Genomic DNA, 19020 nt, shown 5'->3' with positions numbered 1-19020 from the left:
GTTAGATTTGTATACTTGGGTGTCATCAGCGTACAATTGGTGAGACACTGGATGATGATCTATGACACTTGAGAGTGACTGAGTGTACAGAATGAAGAGAACAGGTCCAAGAACAGACCCCTGTGGAACATTTGCAGACACAATTTGTGTCCTGTTGACCAAGTAGGACTTGAACCACAGTAAGGCTGTATCATGAATGCCAAATACATGCTGGAGACAGTGAAGTAATATATCATGATCTATTGTGTCAAATGCTGCAGACAAATCAAGGAGGGTGAGGACTTGTAATCTTTCCGCTATCCAACGCAGAGAGAATGTCATTAACTACTTTTAGAAGAGTAGTTTCAGTACTATGGCAAGGGCGATATGCAGATTGTACATTGCTAAAGATTGTTTGAATTTAGATGAGATACAAGCTGGGATAGAACAACCTTTCCTAAGATTTTTTATATGAATGGGAGATTAGAAACTGAGCGGTAGTTCTTTAAATCGTTATGGTCTAGTGTTGGTTTCTTCAGCAGAGGCTTTACAATGGCAGTTCTGAAAAATGATGGGAATTCCCCGGATGAGAGAAAGGTATTAATAACATCAGTTAGTGAAGGCAATACAGGATCTAAGCACTCAAGCAGCAGTGATGTTGGAATTGGATCAAGTTCACATGAGTTTGGTGCACTCTTCATCACGACTGTACGTACAAAATCCATAGAGACAAATTCAAATGCTGCTAATGGTTGCCGCTCAAATTCTGTATCCCAACTGTATGGCAACGACGAGTCAATTGAAATTGTGGTGTCAAGCTTATCTCTTATGGTTTGTACTTTGTCACGGAAGAATATAAGTCTCTGGTTTAAGCAACTATCAATGGCCAATTTCCACAGTTTACACTTCATGATAAAAAACATAAATCTGTGTTTTGAAACTTAAACAATAGCATGTAAATAGCGACTTGTGTTTTAATTCATTAAGCCCTGGAGGTTTTTGTCATTTTCGCCTGAAACGCAAGTAGGAAACACATTTTGAAGGTTATTTCTGAAAACATCCTAATACATCGACTTCCAACAGATTTTTCATGAGCCAAATGCCTAGTTATATTAAAAACATCATTTTCCATTGTTTATTTTGCTTGCACATGAGCAGAAGGGAAAAAGTTGGGAGTTCTTTTTCTTTCTTAGATCTGAGGTCAAAAGGTCTAAAATCCAAACACAAATTCGGATTCCGACCACAGGCAAATTTTGATTGAAGAAAAAAATGGGTCCAATACATTAGGTTTTTCCCTCTGTACTTTGTAGTGCAAGTAAGACGTCCAGATTATTTGGTATCATTGCATAACTACAACTGTCTACCTTTCTATAATACCACAAACTTTAGTGTATCATACATGACTACTACCTCCTGCCACATAAATGCAGTGCTAGGGTTTAATGAGTTAAGAATAAAATCAGTGACCTGAAGATTTTTAACTGCTATGTGTACATTATTTTTTCTTCTTCATAAAATCAGTTTGAAACCATAAGTAAACCTGTCGGGGGTGGGGGTGGGGTGGGGGGGATGATGGTAAATATCTCTGTTTCTGGGAAGTATTACTCTATTATCTGTTTTTATCAACATCAGGCCAAAAATATTAAGGATAATATTCAACTCTTAGAAAGCAAAATCTAATATTATGTTAAAAAAGATTTAGCATTAAAAATGTGAGTATGTAGGTCCCAAAGGTATGGAACAATGAATGCTATGCTGTGGAATTTGAGAAGCGCAGTCAGGTCAAAGTTGTAAGGCCAACACTAACATGGGATTTGGAGATTCCCAAAGGGCAGCAGAGAACAGAGAAAGATGGAGAGAATAGGTTGTAAAGTCAACTGTGGTGCCCCAATGACCTCCTGGCTTAAGGGATTGATGATGATGATGATGATGCCTATAAAATAATTGATTTTGTTTCATATACAAAATATACACATGGTAACATAGAAAGAGAAATACTTTTACAAAAATGAGATTGGATATTTCTTACAAAATACTTAACAGGTATTTCTCATTATTCAGCACAAGACAAAAAATCTTAAACATTATTTGTTTCCAACAATAACGAGGAATCACAGCTATGAGCTCATAAGAACTGACTCTCAAGTTTTAGTTTTGACTCTCGAGATTTTCATTTTGACTACTTAGATTTTGGGGGTCAAGGGTCAACCGACTCTTCAGTTTGGAAATCTATTGAGAACCCTGTATATTGCATATATTACGTTGCTTCTACTTCTCTGTTTAGTTCTCACTTCTCCCTGTTCTTGTTCTCTCTAAAAGGAGAAGTCACTTCTCCTTAACATTCAAATCTAGCTTGACCCCTGGCATAGCCATGACACATTTACAAAAATTGTATGACACTACAGGCTTTTAAAAAAAAATGCATTTTTCATTGTAATAAAATGTGTTTATTATATTCAGAAATGAGACACTAAGAGTGATAGGTTATACTTATTATCTTTCAACTTAAGTTACCCGCAGCTTTTATTGCTAACTCAGAAACAGGCATTGACCATGAGAGACCATGCATTTTTTTAATGTGCTGCTATTATCTTCATATCTTCTATGGACAAAGTTTAGAAATAAAAGTTTCATACCGCTTTTTATTCAGAAGTAATTAAGTAAATTGCTGCTTAGTAATTCATTTTGTATTTAACATGAATTTAAGTATAATACAGTGATGAACCATGAGTCACGCTACCAGGCAAAGTGGGCGACTAATTCGCCTGAAAAATGTAAACTTTGACTTTTGTTAAAAAAGTGAAAATGACTTTGCCCTGTGATTTTTTTTATGCACAATGATTGTAGCCCAAGGCGAAATTATTTACGTGGTGCTGATACCATTCACGCCAACAAACAAACTTTTGCATATTCACAGACTGAAGCACATGTAGATTATTCCCTAGTATGGTTCCCTGCTTCGTATGCTCCATGCAATGTTCTCCGCTATTCATATAGGAGACTACAATGCAGGCAGCATATGATGCAGGGAAACAGACTAATTATTCCCGCACTTAGCCTGCTCCCCAGCCTCATCCTAGATCATATGCATGAGTACGACCCAACATCCCTATGAACAACCATATTGCGAAAACATATACACCTCTGACCTTATCTAATCAACTGTTACAACAACTGCTGGATTAGTAACACTTGTTCTGATAAATAAAAAAAACTCAAAAGGAATCATAAAAAAAAAGGATAATAGCTACCAGTGATAGATACTACATTCCATAAACCAGGCTAATGTACATGTCACGAACTGCCATTGTAGTGCCAAAATTGACGTAGTGGTCATATATATTGTCTTTAGAATTAATCCATATTACCTGGGGGGTGAATAAGGTCATTGTCTATAAAAACCAGCATGAGAGAATCGTTTGCAGGATTCGATTGATAGTGTTCAAGACCAATGTTTTTTTCTTCCCCTGATATTAAGTGATTACATCCCATTCACAAAGCTGCAGTGTTTTATCTACCCAGGTGTCATGTGTCAAATATGCATACTTTTCCGATCTGACGCACAAAAAGTCATCGGTATGTAAATTGACACACCCCAATGTTACATTTTACTCACTAACAAAAAACAAAGGTTTGGTCTAAAAATCATCTCCGGTAGGTAAATTGACACACCCCAGTGTTATGTTTTACTGATTAAAACAAAATTAAGGTTTATTCTAACTGCTTTAATAACTAGATTACAACTCTCCCAAACAGGGAAAACATGTGCACATCATTTCTTACACTAATATTATCATAATACATAATGTTAAAACAGAGTGTGGAGCCTGGAGATGACCTTATGTGACCTGTAACTGTCACATCATTTGTAGCAACAGGATGTTAGAACCACATAATCACCATACCCAAGAAAGAGGTGGAAAATAAACACATCATTTTAAAGTGATTCACATGAGAAACTATTATTTTATGCACCTTTGTCATTCAATGAAGCAACATTTTCCATTTACTCAATTTTATGCCTTGAGTTGTTCCAATATACAGTCAGCATTTAATTGAAGATGGCATCCAAGGCACACAAAAAATTTAAAATAGATTCGAAACAAACAAAATTATCTTTTGGACCACATTTATGACCGACCAATGATAATACATGCAGTAGTTTTCTCCCTCTTATACAGCCACCCCTTCCGCACTGGGAAAGTTGCCTTTTAAGACAGGTGGCCTTTCCAGAGGGGGGGGACTTAATTTTTTGTGAGAAGTATATGTATGTAGTAAGAAAGCTACATACTTCAAAGCATTTAATAACTTCATTTAATATCTTCATTTAAAAGTAACATTACGTATTAAAAGGTTCTTCTTGTTATAATAATAGATGTATTTCACCTGAATATACATTAATATTCTTATTCTTGACGTAAGCATGATATGCGAGTGGGTATTGTTGTAATGCACATTGCAAAACCATTCAAAAACATTTCAATCTTTGTACATACATAATTTTTCTTCCATTTGCTCCATTTTCCCACTGCTGCTGCATAGCCTCCTTATCGGTTATGACGTTGTTTATTTGAGTCTTTTCAACATAAAATTATTTTATTTGAGTCTTTTCTACGTAAAATTGTTCGACAATTCCCCCCATCGCACCTTACCCGATGTTGTCAAGTAGAATAACCGACTTTCTTCTAAAATAGTATGTCTCCATTTACTTGATGACATGTTAATGTTTGATTTATTCGGTTGTTGCTAATTGTATGTGATTTAATTATGCAGACGAAACTTTTGTCAAGTAGACAAATTGCCTTCTTCATAAAGGAAGTGATAAATGTGTTGTCATGTGATTTTTCAATCTTTGTTAGGTACCCTGTTCTGTTCAAGGTTCTGTGTGTTAACTCATTCAGCCCCAATCCAGCCTGATCAACCTTGTTATTAGAGTGCTTTTCTTATTTTCTTTTTCTTTTCATTTGGTTCTATAGTCGAATCTGGTCATAATTAACACAGGGTTCACACAGAATTCTGAATGATAAATTCAAAGACTTTTCACACACTTTAAAAGACCACAAACATAGATTTCCAATACATATTTTCGCTAACATTTTGTAAACAAGTAATGTTATATGAAAAAACAATGAATGTAAAGTACTACAATATCGTTTAATGATGGACCTCAAATTATAATTTCCTAAAATTGTTTTATAATGATCTGGAAGATAGGTTAACATTCATTGTTATTTCAGAAATATGTAACTTATGCATCAGATTTAATACAAAAAAACTGTTCTTTTAACAGACATCAGCAATGCTTAAAGACCTCAGGGTAAACCAGGGATCGTCATTGGCTTCACCAGTATTGTAAAATGAGATTATTTTTCCTTATTGGTGACAAACTAGAACATCTGGCAATTTTTTTTATTGGTGACAAAATATAACATCTGGCAATTTGTTTGGTGACAACCTTTTTGGCTGTTTAATTTGTACATACTATCATGGAATTGGACTGGAGACATTCAAAGGGAACATGAAAGGAAGCCACAAACTTGGATACACAATGCACTGGAATCTATCTGTTATATAAACAAATCCTTTGTTCGTATTGACAAACCCATCTTTACAGTGCATTGTTACATCATAATCCGCTTATGTTGACATCTGGCCTGAGTACAGTGTGCGTGATACACTCAGTCATGCTACCCGACTATACCTACAATTGACTGACATCAGAAGACACAAACAGACGCAGCTACAATTAATTGAACGACAGCTTATCCTTCTGTTTGTTTTTTTTAAAAAATGCCAATGAAATAGTTTTGCTGAAACTTCAGAGAAAACTGATTACCTCTGAAGTACTGACTGCTGTGTATAAATATAAAGCAAATGGAAAAAATCTTAATCAGAAATTATATACTGTCAAAGGTTCACCTTTATCATGGGTGTTCATCATCTCAATCATCTCATCCAAAAAGTTAACAAAATTAATAGCATTTGGATTTAGTGCAAATTCATCAGACAACACAGTCAATGAAGCTAATGTTATACCGGACACTCCAACATCATCTACATGTAGTGATGGTAGTAATGCTTCAAGTGCAACACCATATCATGATGAACGGGTCAAAAGTTCCCAAAAATTTCTCAACAACTGGAAACTTGGGCATCCATGGCTGAGATATGATAAAAAGTTAAAGCAGATGTTCTGTGATATACGTATCATGGCAAAAGTCGTCAATTCATTTACAACTGGTTGTGATGTTTTGAAGAAGGAGTGTGTCACCAAACAGGAATCCAGATGGGGTAAGTAATATATGTTAATTTTGCTCATTGCTCTTTTACTTTTGCCATCAATCCTGTGTTACGGCTCCAGGGACTTAAACTATGCAACAAGAAATGCAAAACAAACAAGTTTAGAATAATTGAAAATAATGTATTCCCCAAAATACAGGAGTGAAATAATTAAATTAACTTACAGCATGGTGAATGAATTCCTATTTCCTAAAAGTCCTTTCAATTCCAGTAGTTCCAAGAAATCCAAATACGTTCCAACGAAAAATGCCCCTTCTGTGTTGAAGTTTCAAACGTACAGAAAGATTTCCTAAGAATTCAAATCGTCGTTGAATAAATTTAGTTAATACCGATCAGTTATTATTCTAGTGTGTCATGCCAAAAATAAATCTTTTCAAAAACCAAGTTGGGAGACTGAATCCAAAAACACGCAGATTGGGACCTACCATATGGAAGTTTTTATGGCATATTTAAGCATCGTTTTCACTAAATATTCACCGATTTTTCAGGTCATATACACATGAAATTCTCAAAAGACACGCATTTTCTCCCTGTGGAGTGTGTTATTCCCCAAAACCAACGTGCCCCCACTTCATATTCTGGTCAGCTGAGCCCGAATTGCACAATAGTTATTGGTTAGACTCAAGCCTCTTCAACATACTTCGAAGAAACCGCCAGTTCTACAGTGTGAAAGCACTAGCAATTGATTGACAAATAAACAATGCCCTTTTTTGTTATAACTAACAATGCCTAAAATGGGTGTGAATTATGTTAACAGTTCAAATGTGGTCTCAAGCTACCATACATGTGATTACTATTTCCACATCTTATATCCCACCTTATTTCCTTACTGTTAACTCATATATGCATGTAACACTGCTTACTAAATAACATATTTATTCCGAATTAGGTTTTTGGGGGCACATATGCTATGTGGTATGTTTCTTTATTCCCTTTTTTAATTTAATGATGGTAATTAATGCTTATATATACAGTACATTAATGCCAGGTGTTGACTTGTGTAAGTTTTATTGGTGGGAATGGCGATCCTAGTTTGCTTGTCAAGAAAAAAATCTACAGCATTCAGTGATCATTCTTGGGATTCAGGAAGCAATTCACTACAAGCAAAGCACGTAAAGCACGGCCAAAAAGAATGTATGAACTCTGGTTGACAGAAATGTACTTTGTGAAGCTAGCCATTAAAGGGGGGAGCATTTAATTCCTGAATGCATGAAATCGACGGTCGCATTATATGTCACTTATCTTACATTGCAGAGTACGATCATAGAGTTTTATTATTAAAATATCATTAACTAAAGTTCTTACAAAACTATTATTTGGAAAATAATTTACATAATATAGATTTGCTTAATACCTGATGTTTCTTTAAAAAAAAGAGAGAGACTGTAGATGTCAGGAAAGTAGATATTTTACATTTGATAATGCATTTATTTCAGGTGACAACAGTCGTACCTATGCACTAACGGTGATGCAGGATGCAAAAAGACCATGGAAGTAGTCTAAAACAGTCATGTAATGATTTATTTTGTAATATTATGGCTGTATTGCTTGTTGTCAATGAAGTAATAACTATCCCATCTTTTTCAATTTTCACTGCCTTTTACATTAATAGACTTGGAAAAATATTCACTACTTGATCTAGCAATTTTTTTTAAAAACTGGTGACAAAATATTGAGGTTGGCAATTTTTTTGGCAACAACTTTTTAAAAACCAGAACCATCTCTGGTAATCTGCTCGATTTTCCCAAACTTTCAAGGCTTTGAAAATACTACCTCGTTTTTCCCAAACTGTCAAAGACCTTCAAAGACCGTAAGAACCCTGTAACATGTACAGTCTTTAGGCCAGACATGCCAAAATATATCTTCTCAGTAAGGCGCTCATTATTTTCCAAAAGTATTACCAGTTTTCAGAAAGGTGTAAGAAAAATATCATTTACTGCTACTAGAAAATGTGCACAGAAGTCATGCGAGATTTGTCGTAATTATGGTAATCATCTTTCCTGCCATAAATGCATTGTTGTCCATATTGCTATTTTACACCAAGAATCTGCATATTCCCTTTTTTTGTTCTGTACCAACTATTACAAGTTTTTTTAAGAGGTTTATTGTCCGTATCATTCAAAAAATGCATTGCTTGATGGAAGCTATTTTTAAGACAAATAAGCAACAGCTTGATCCTACAGGGGTTTTACATTTCAAAATACGTGCAGCTTAAAGCATCTGAGGTATTCCTGTAAAGTTAGTCTGGTTCCCTGACCAATTCCACTGAATCTAATGTGAAATCCAGATCAGAATGAAACACAGACAGGCAGTATCCAGATCTTAATGCAAACATTTGTATTTCTGTAATTTGTGCTTTTATTCTGTAAGTCTGTACCTTAAGGGTCATTTCTGAAAAGACTTATGGCAAACTCCTATGAGCTTCAGAAATTTAAAAGACTGAAAGTTAAATGAACCAGCAAACAAGACAGTATAAGAAGTCTGTCCATGAATATCCACAGCTGATGTGAACATCCGTTCTGCTGGATTAGCAATAAAAAGATTCTTAAAATCACTGCTGTGGTGACCATAATACATATTGAAATGGCAACATTTAAATTTAGGACCAAACTGATATCACAAGACATTGTCTGGTGAAAACCTATGTTGATATGACTTTCCGTTCTGGAGTAGTGAGAACAAGATTTTAAAGGTGGCCAATGTATCTTCCATATTGGAAATAAGATTTATACCACTTTCATATAAAACCAAGTAAATATCATAACAAGTCTCTTAGTGAAAAATTCACACCATTCATGAGAAATAACAATAATATTTTCACGATAACCATTGTGGTGGCCATACTGGATGTGTGAGGAGTACCATTTTTGTTCAAGATCAATTACACCATCAGATGAATGTGTGTGTAAAGTTAATGCTCAAACTAGTTTACAAGCAGTAGTGATTTCACACTTGTGCAACAGACATAAATATTGTATAACTGACAGCGGACTTCTCTTGGTGGCCTCCAAAGCAACCGACCAGTGAATTTTAACCCACATGTCTTACATCAAAGAAGCAGCATGGTTGTCTTTATTTTATAGTAATTAACTTAATTCCATCTGATGATCCTCTTCCAAGAGCTTTTGTCTGGAAATTAAAGGATGACCTGTTTCTTTAGTTTTAAAAGGTGTGGGGAATAAAACTCAAGGCATCACATCAAGAATTAAAACATAACAGAATGCAAAATGGAAATATTTTTGTATGCTCCATCAATGGCAGTCACACTGATCATACAGACCTTTCTGAATTAGCTAAATGAAATAATAAAGTAAATGTTTACAAACCCAATAAACAAAGAAAGGAAGTGCTCCATTAAGGCAGTTGAATCCATCTTCATCGCCTTCTCCAGAGATCGATACTGCATTGCCACCTCCTCCTTAACTGTTATAGCATTCTGTGACCATTTGGAATGCAGCTTGAAAAAGTGTTCCATCAAGTCATTATCGTCCTTTTTCACACTAATCCTAACTTTTTCATACTTCAGTAGGACATTAGTGGTCAAGAAGATTTTGCCACCTATATCTGCTGACCCCATGTTGTCTTAAAATATCTTCACTCTGACTCTTGATTAAAATCTGGATGATCCCTTGTTCACATATCTGACGTCTACCTGGAAATGAGATTTTGGACTGTCATACCTGGAAAACAAAGATCAAAGTTGTAAAAATTAGATCCACCAATTTTGTTTTCAATCTTCTAAAACTGCTGTCTTTGAAAGAATGTCTTGTTCAAAATTTTGTTGGTATGTTAAAAATGACCACATTGTGATTGCCAGAAAGTCTAGAAAATAACATAAAATCCCTGGGCAGAAAAATGAGTACCGAGTACACCAGTGACGTGGAAGGCTGAAGTGATACTAATATATCAGATGGAAGTACATAACTCCAGAGATACCGGTACTGCTATGTATAGTCCTATTTAATGTTGTTAAGATTCTGCTCTAAATAATGTATAAAATGTTAGTTACACTCACATCACTACAAAATGTATATTAACATCTGAAAAATAATCTGAGGAATTACTGTGGCGACTTCCTTTTAAGGCCATTTCCAATAATTGTTTCAGGTATTACCATCAGTGGAACAATGGGGGGATCCTAGTCAACAGTATCCTTTTGATTTGATATGGATCAGAGCTGATAGTCAAGAAATTGTTTTTAAAGCAAGATATGCTTTAAATGCTTATGAACATCAACTCTGCTGATCCAAACAGTTAAAAGTACATTGACGGATTAATAAACTTTTTTTAGTACTGAGTAATGGTTTTCATATCAGAACATGGAGAAAATTACTTCTAATGAAATCAAATTAAATCAATATTTTTTTTAAACAAGCTTACATACTTTTTTCTCCTAAAGGACATTTTCTGAGATGCCAATAATTACAGAAAAGAGCTGCTTTTAAGCATTATTATAATTTCTTTTTTTAATTTAAAACCAGCGATTTCAACACCTGTAAAAAATAATGGAAACAAATAATATCAACCTCATGAGCAAATGAAATTTCAATCAGGGCAAATATTTTTTTAAAGTCTTATACCTCTGTCACAAATTTTATTTTCTTTGAGCACAAAGTCATTGATGTTCACTTTAAACCAGCAGATGCCAAAGAGATAGGCTTCTTCCCTACTTCAAGTTATCCACAAATTTTGGTCCAGGCATGCAAACGTAAATCTAATGTTACTGTGTAGAAAAAATGCTATCTTCAGACGCATATCCTAGGTCTCTGACTATTTGACCCCAAAATCAATAGGGTTCTTCCTATCCCAAACGCAAGCCAGCCACAAAGTTTGAAAACTGTTGGTACTAGTGGAGAACTCAAGTTTTTATGGTGAAACTATTCTTCTTTTAGTCCTAGTGACCTTGATTTTTGTATCCCAAGACTGACAGACTTCTTTCTTCCTGCAGGTGTAAGCCTGAAGATTCCACTAGGGTTGAGCAACTACTAGTATTTTGTCCCAATAAGGACTGAAAAAGTCAGTACAAGACTGAATTTTACTGGTACAAATCAGCAAATATAAAAAATGCATGGTTTATCATTTGCACAGTCGGCAGAAAATGAAACATGCATTTCTGACCTTTACAGGAGCTACACTGATACCAGACAGTCATAAATCAAAACTGACAGTCGTGTAATCCCTAGTCATTCTCATCTGACCCTTCCCCATTTTAGATATTTTGCCATTTAGTGACAAAAGTTGGAATTCGCATTGACAGCTTAATGACCTTACACTGAGCCAAACATGCATGAAATCAATATAAAGATTTTATCTCAGCAATTGTGATTATAATATGCCCTTAATCCACAGAGAGCATACATGCCAACCCCGAAAGAGGTATACGCAAAAATTTTGCTAATGAAAGTGGCAAAAAAGCATAATCTGAGCATAAAAAGTGTAATCTATTACTAGTACTAATATTAGTACCCCTACTTATAAAGGCTTCAACATCACAGCTAATGTACTAAATGCCATAATTACAGCACACTGTATAAAAAATGTACATTTATTTTATTACTAATTATTACTAACTTGCATCTGCAGGACAAAATACTTGGCAAAAATGGGCAAAATCCATGTGGATTAGAACCAGAATAAAACGATAAGATATACTGACATTTTTTTTATATTCAACACTCATTTTAACTAATTTATTGTACATGTCCAACCTCTGCCAAATGAACGGTGAGTACACAACATCCGTTCTCAATTTGATTGATGTATTGCATCACTCTCATATTCTTCTTTACAAATTTGTAAAGCGGTGTTGATTTGTCCTTTTACTGACCTGGCATATTTTGAAGTTTAAAATGACTCATCTGCTCAAAGAATTTTCATCCACAAGTCAACCCATAAAAGCCAGTTTTGCTTAATATCTGATACCATATTCTATAAAAGTAAAGACTGGTCTGCTAACTAATTTTGATTATCATGAATCTGCAATGCAAAGTTTCAAATTAACAAAATCTGTGTTTTCTTGGAAATGGATCATATACAGTTGCTATAAATAGAAAAATAGGAAAGTACAAGTAGCTCTATGATGGAAAAATTAGCTCTTACGCTATTCTTACACAGCACAGGGTTCATACAGAATTCTAAATGATAAATTCAAAGATTTTTTTCAAATTTTCAAAGACCACAAACAGATTTCCAAGACCTATTATCACTAACATTTTGTATAAAAGTTATATTATAAGAGAAAACATCGAATGCAAAATACTGCAATATTGTTTCATGATGAAATTCAAACTATAATCAAAAGAAAGAAACCAGGAAAATTCAACTACATCCAAATCTAACAACCTTGGAATATTTGTGATTATGGAAAGAAATTAAAAATTTTGGGTTTATTTCAATTTTCAAAGACTCTGAAGACCTCAGGGTAATCTGCTTGATTTTTCCAAACTTTCAAAGCCTTGAAAATGCAACCTGATTTTTCCCAAACTATCAAAGACCTTCAAAGACCATATGAACCCTGTAGCAGTCTTTCTTTTTCTCAAATTATTATGATGAGTGGAATTGTGGAGATGATAGTATAAATTACAAGCACAATTTTTATTGCTTTATTTTTATTTTATATTTTACCAGAAAAGGAAAATACATATACAGGCGAGTGCAAGATGTAGTTCAGTGAAAACAGCGTAATGATTATGCCAAACACATAATGGTTGGCATGTGATAGTCAAGATGAAACTGTTACGTTGATGAAATATTACCCGGTAGTCGACATCTGCTCACAGCCTACATATCCATGACATTATAGGTTGTAATATTAACAATAAGCCCCTTTTCTAATGTTAATGTACAAAAAAATTATAAATTAAATAAAAATCATATATTTGCAAAAAGAACTAAAGCATACTTCATTCTCAATACATGTATATTTATTCTGAGAACACTGACCAGAAATCTGTCGCAGTTGCAGCAACTTGGAGAAAACCAGATTCATCAGGCAGAAAGCACTTCTCAATGTTACCAACAAAAAGACATCACTGACATCTGGCTCTGAACCTATATCCCAACATAAACATCAAAATATCTAAAATGGTGTGGGAAGGATCAGAGGAAACTCAGACTACATAATATAACTTAATCCACACAGTTAACAACTTTGGTCCATAGTTAAATATTCAAGGTCTTGACATGCACTGCATAAAATGTTTAATTTTAGTGGTTTGGTTCAAGTGAAAGCATTTCAACTTCAGCATGGCTTGCAAGACCACATGACTTATGGTCACCCATAAATAAAAAGTGACAAAATCCAAAAAAAAGCAGGTTTCATGGCAAATAAACATATGGTTACTAGTTTGTATTGAAAAAAAAACAAATAAAAGCTTGGATTAACATCCATGAAGCTGAAATATGGGTGCTTTAAACTGTAATGATTCTGAATGCCAGCAATTAGTCACAACAACTCTGGAAGAAGAGTACAAGCTTATAGGCTTCCTCACATGATAAGCGACAGCAGCAATCCAATACTATGTTTCATTAATTTGATTACTGTGATAACTCCAGTCATAAATGAAAGAAGTCTATTTAACAGACTAGGAAGGCAGGATTATATTGTATATTCCATTACACCACCCTGCTCCATCAATTAGTCAATCCAACTCTTCTGCTGCCGAGTTGCCGTTATCAATCACTGATCAAAATCAGTGGAGGATATGGACCTACAATATCATTAAAAGAACAGATCAGCTTCTGACAGACCTTGATGTTGAGATGGTTAACTTTCTAGATCTGAAACACATTTTACAGTTTGTCAGTTCAGGAATATGGATAGTCTCATTTTTATCTGGTTCAGGGACAATTTTACCAGTAAAAACCAGCATATACTGGTGTAACATAATCTCTTTATGCCATCCACTAAGTTTGGTAAATGAAGATTGTGGAGAACACTGCTCTATGTGGGCATATAAAAGTAGTATAAACAGCCCTCTTTTGAAAGGTCAAGGACCTTCCCAACTGAAACATCAGTTGCATCCCAGGACAAAAAGGTTGTCCCCCCCACCCCATATGGTGTCTCTTACAATATGTAGGAGAGTATATAAAAGTGGATGTGATTCAAACATTTAGGATTATATTTAATTACTGGCTAAAAATATCATTACTTTTTATCAAATAAAAGATTACTGGCTCCACAATTTTATTTTAAATGTAAAATTTATTAATCACTTTAAGTGTTAAAAAATTTGCATGGCAACCAAGCTGGATACATAACAAATCATTCTTCCCTACCAAATTATGTCTTGGATACAGATCTGTCATTAAATGTAAAGTATATTTTGCGATTTGAATGAAATTGAGTTGATTTCTCCAGTAATAGAACCTATTTTTGAAATTAATCCACTTTCATGTTTTTTTTTAATTTAAGTACAGCGTGACCTTGCTAAAAGCACACTCCGTTACAACATGAATTCGGATATACAGACATGATTTTGGTGTTCCATAAAAAAAAGCTGAAAATCTGAAAGGGTGGTTTGGGGGTCCCCTCCCAACAGGGTTTCGAGGGACAGTGCCCCTGATCAGGGGGTCCAGGGCTAAAAATGCATTTTACACTCATGAAAAGTTTCTCCTGGTGCAACTTATGATCACAATATATAAGAAAATAATCATCTGAAAAACAAACTTACCCAAAATTTTCAACTTGAATAATTTCACAATATTTATTGTCACATGAATTTATTCTCCAATTATATTGGTGCTCAAGTTATTTCATGTGCATGTCAGTGTTCACATCGTAATTAAGTCAATAATTAGGCATTTTTTGCTGCCAACATATTACACTTCTCTCTTTTCATAACAAATCTGTAAAATAAACACCCAAGTTCACCACCTATATACAAATAATCCCATGTATTCACTTGTCTTTTTGTCCACTGGATAAAACTGGTTGATATGCCAGTCGAGCTCTTTTTGCAGCTTTATCAAAGATTTCTTTAGCCTTCCTTTTTGTCACCAATGATTTTGTTGGCTCAATTTGCAATTGTTTCTTTTCCTTCTCAATGACAGCCTTTATCCTTTCAAGCTCCAGCTTGTATTGGCAACATGCAGTGCACATATTCTGACAGAGGGCTACATCTGTTCCAGACTCTTCCAACCACGACTTCCATAATTTATATCTTTACTGCTGAGGTCACAAAATGACAGTCCTCAAGCATTCAGTTTTCTTATAAAATAACCAACTAAATTTCCATCGACTTTTTGCCCATTTCCATACATTTTTTTAAACCTTTATCTAAATTTCTCGTGTCATGGTCTCTCTCAACAACTCGGGACGCCATTTTTTGTAAGCACGCTGCTTCTTTCTATTGCCATCAGTTTATTTACACGAAGATTCACTGGATGAATTTAGACTTTTGACCAATCAGAATACTCTTTACGAGAGTCATAAGCTAACTAATATATGGAGCGAATACGTTACAAGGGTCGTTGAAGAATGGGACCGAACAGACCGCTTAAAAAAACGGAAAAAACTCGGATCGGACATAAAAACAAAATGGACTATATCACGAAAAATCAGATTCAAGTCAGGAGAAAAGCAGAATTCTGCTTTAAAACGGAAAAATATCATGTCTGCATATAACATGGTCATGGTGTGGCTCCCAAAATTTCATATACATGTATTTTTCTTGTACATGAAAAAAATTCTTTCTTAAAAGTACGAAGAAAAAAAAAACGAAAAAAGTTTATCATCATTTTAGGGAAGAGATTGTGCAAGAATAATAAAGATAATTGTGGCATGGCTCCTTTACAAGTACAAAAAATAACGTGTAAAAAGTTTATTCTGGGATTGCGTAGGTCTTCACCAATATCGCAAACTTGGATTTTTTTACTTATTGGTGGCAAATATACCATCTGGCGATTTTCTTTTTTTTCTTGCGACATTGTTGGCTGTTTAAACTTGTATATACAACCAGTGGTTTGGAGTGAAGAAATTCAGAGGCCCCATGAAAGGAAGCTGCAAATATGATATAAAATACACAGAAATTTATTGTTACATAAACAAATTCTTTGCCCACACTGACAATTTAAACAGTGCATTGTTATAGCATAATTAGCTTATCTTGACATCTAGCATGAGTACGGTATGTTGTGAGATATATGCTTTTCTTTGTTGTTGACATTTCTGGTAACGGAGATCAACGGACGAGGTATTATCTCATAATCTATCTTTAATTTATTTACAGACTGACATTTGTATGTGGATGGTAAGAAAAATTCCACTTCTTTTCACTCAGATTTAGATCCTTCAGAACGCTCACATTTTCTGTAATAATCCCTGTCACCAGACCTGAACACCTTCTTCTCTATATTCCGTTAACCCTTTGTTAAATTTCTGCTGCATGCGTGGAAGGCAGCATCACTCCACTACCAAAAATGTATAAAATGTTAAAAAATCTTTCTTTTTGGTCTGTTCATTAGGCAGGGAGGAACAGTAACTAGAACAGACTAAACGATGACCAATTCCTTTTTAAAAATGTACCCAGATAAAATAGTTTGCTGATATTTCAAAGAAAACAGATTACATCTGAAGCACCAATTGTTATAAAAACGTACTTAGCAAATGGAAACAAAAATCAGTCTCAATCATGCAATACATCTGATGTTGCCACCACAATATGAAATGGACATTTCTTTGGTTCTCCAAAGCTGTCCTTAGGCAGTGACTTAAATAACGCATGCACCCTTTATCAAAGAAAGCAACTAGAATCTTCAATAAAAGCAAAGAACCTTCCTTCAAAGGAAGTCAATACCAAACTTAAATAAAAGTAATGGAATCAAATGGATTTTTGCATCTTCCAATGTGACTGGAACACACTAACTGTGCCGTGAAAGTTTCTTTTTTGCAGGGAAAGAGTTTATGCGTATGAACACTACCAACAGCGGCTTAAAATGCAAACGAACTTTTACCAACTTGGGACGTACTGAAAATGAAATGTGATTCATCATTCGTTACGTTATTGTGCTGCTTTTCCAATGAATTCAGACCTATATGACCTGTGACAAAATTACTGAATATTTTAAATCTCTGTGTGTGCATATTTTCAATGGAATCACTTGTATTGTGGATTCAAAATATGCGATGAGATTCGCGAGCGAGTACATGGTGCTGATACTCCATTCGTGCTATACATTAGACATGTATATATAAAGTTAATAAACAGTATACATGTATATGTACCAATTCGTGATTCTCTAAATAAAGTAAAATATTATATATGCCTTTTCTGTTTTCACTACAAGTGTATTTCTTATTTAATATGCATTGATTTAAGATCATAACTGTGCCGATGAAACACATATTTTACCACCCGCATTTATTACCTCCCACCCCCTGAAATTTTGTTGGGTACATGCATCATTTATTTCAGCTAACTGACCTGGTTGCTTATAACACGGATCAGTCTATAACACGGCCGGGTTCTATGGCTCCCAACTAACGTGTTATAGAGGGGTCATGCTGTACTTATTATCATGAGAAAGATTTATACTAATATAAAGAAATATTTTATGTAAAACCAATTTCAGTAATTTGATTCATCAAATAGACCTGTGCATAATATTTATGACATTGGATTCACGTAACAGTGTCCTCTGTGGGGAATTCAGACAGGAACAATACATTCCTAAATTGATGTTTCTTTGTGACAAAATAGGTTCTATAACTGGAAAAATCAACTCAGTTTCATTGGATGTGTGGACTATGTAGTCTGAAATAAAGAATTCTTATCTTTATCTTATCTTGTTAAGCATATGAAATAACTTCCTATAATTAGGTTAATTTATTCATTAACTTCAAATTCAAATTTTTTTCATGACTAGAAAACAAACGTAATAATAATCATTGGCACCAGAATTATCCACGAAAACAATCTGTATTAGATTTTAATGGCACATAAAGTTTCCATTGATCCTTTATTGTAAAGAATACTTGTAGCATCACATGGACTACTTCTGATTCAAATAATGCCCTGGCTTCAATTCGACTAAATTTAAAGTATTTCCCTTCAAAACGAGATTGTACATTCTGGGATTTTTTGAGTAAAATAGAAAATGGATGAAAAGAACTCTTTAGTTGTAAAACTGTGCCCCTGTGAATCATTTTATTCTGAAAAATACCAGAGTCCTGAAGTTTGAGGACCACGTTCGACCCGAAGTTTTAAAACGGAGATGAATTTCAGGACAATTATCGGTAGAGTTACTGCATTTCAATCCTTAATGTCTACTTAATTTCAAACGAAACAATAAAAATGCTAACAAATCTCAATTTGAGGAAAAACATTTAAGATGTTTAGCAAAACCGAAGCCATATTAGTAAGTCTCTATAAATTTAGCGTCTCGCCTTCTCCCGGCTAAACAATTGATCATACGTTGTCTAGCAAAAATTCCTAGAGTTACAACTAACGTAATCGGCTAGTATGCTAAGATTTCAAAATATATTACCTAAATGATAAAAGCATGCATCATAAACTTGTATTTCACTATTTATCATGATGTTTCTGGTTTATATCTTTGTGTTCTACAATGTCTGCCATTTCCGCCGCAAATAGATGAATATTCATTAAGTCTCAGACTGGTTTAGACACACTTCAAAGATAACGTCATATAACGGGACTGAGAGCAAGGAGCTGAGTGTTCAACGTTATTATCGCTATTTAATAGGAAATATGATTGCCGCTTTAAGATAAATAAATAAAT

General features: G+C 34.4%; 1 protein-coding gene across 14 annotated transcripts in view; it reads right to left on the bottom strand.

The window, feature by feature from the left end:
- The window catches only part of LOC149775642 (uncharacterized), a 176937-nt gene extending 158060 nt beyond the window's left edge, over window positions 1-18877 (bottom strand). For 13 of the 14 annotated variants that reach the window (XR_016416475.1, XR_016416474.1, XM_089943207.1 and 10 more), the window contains exons 1-3: window positions 18766-18877; window positions 13222-13329; window positions 9606-9959 (exon numbers count right to left, since the gene is read on the bottom strand). Coding sequence is in view for 12 of the 14 variants with exons in the window: in XM_089943207.1 (XP_089799333.1) it covers window positions 9606-9856 (251 nt within the window). In the remaining 2 variants the exon portion in view is untranslated. The remainder of the gene's footprint in view (window positions 1-9605; window positions 9960-13221; window positions 13330-18765) is intronic. The other variant, XM_089943199.1, reaches the window with a different exon arrangement.
- Window positions 18878-19020: the final 143 nt, after the last annotated feature.

Source organism: Sinohyriopsis cumingii, chromosome 19 (assembly GCF_028554795.1).
Source record: "Sinohyriopsis cumingii isolate HCF-2022 chromosome 19, ASM2855479v2, whole genome shotgun sequence".
Taxonomy (NCBI): Eukaryota; Metazoa; Mollusca; class Bivalvia; order Unionida; family Unionidae; genus Sinohyriopsis; species Sinohyriopsis cumingii.
This window is presented reverse-complemented; position numbering and strand designations above follow the sequence as displayed.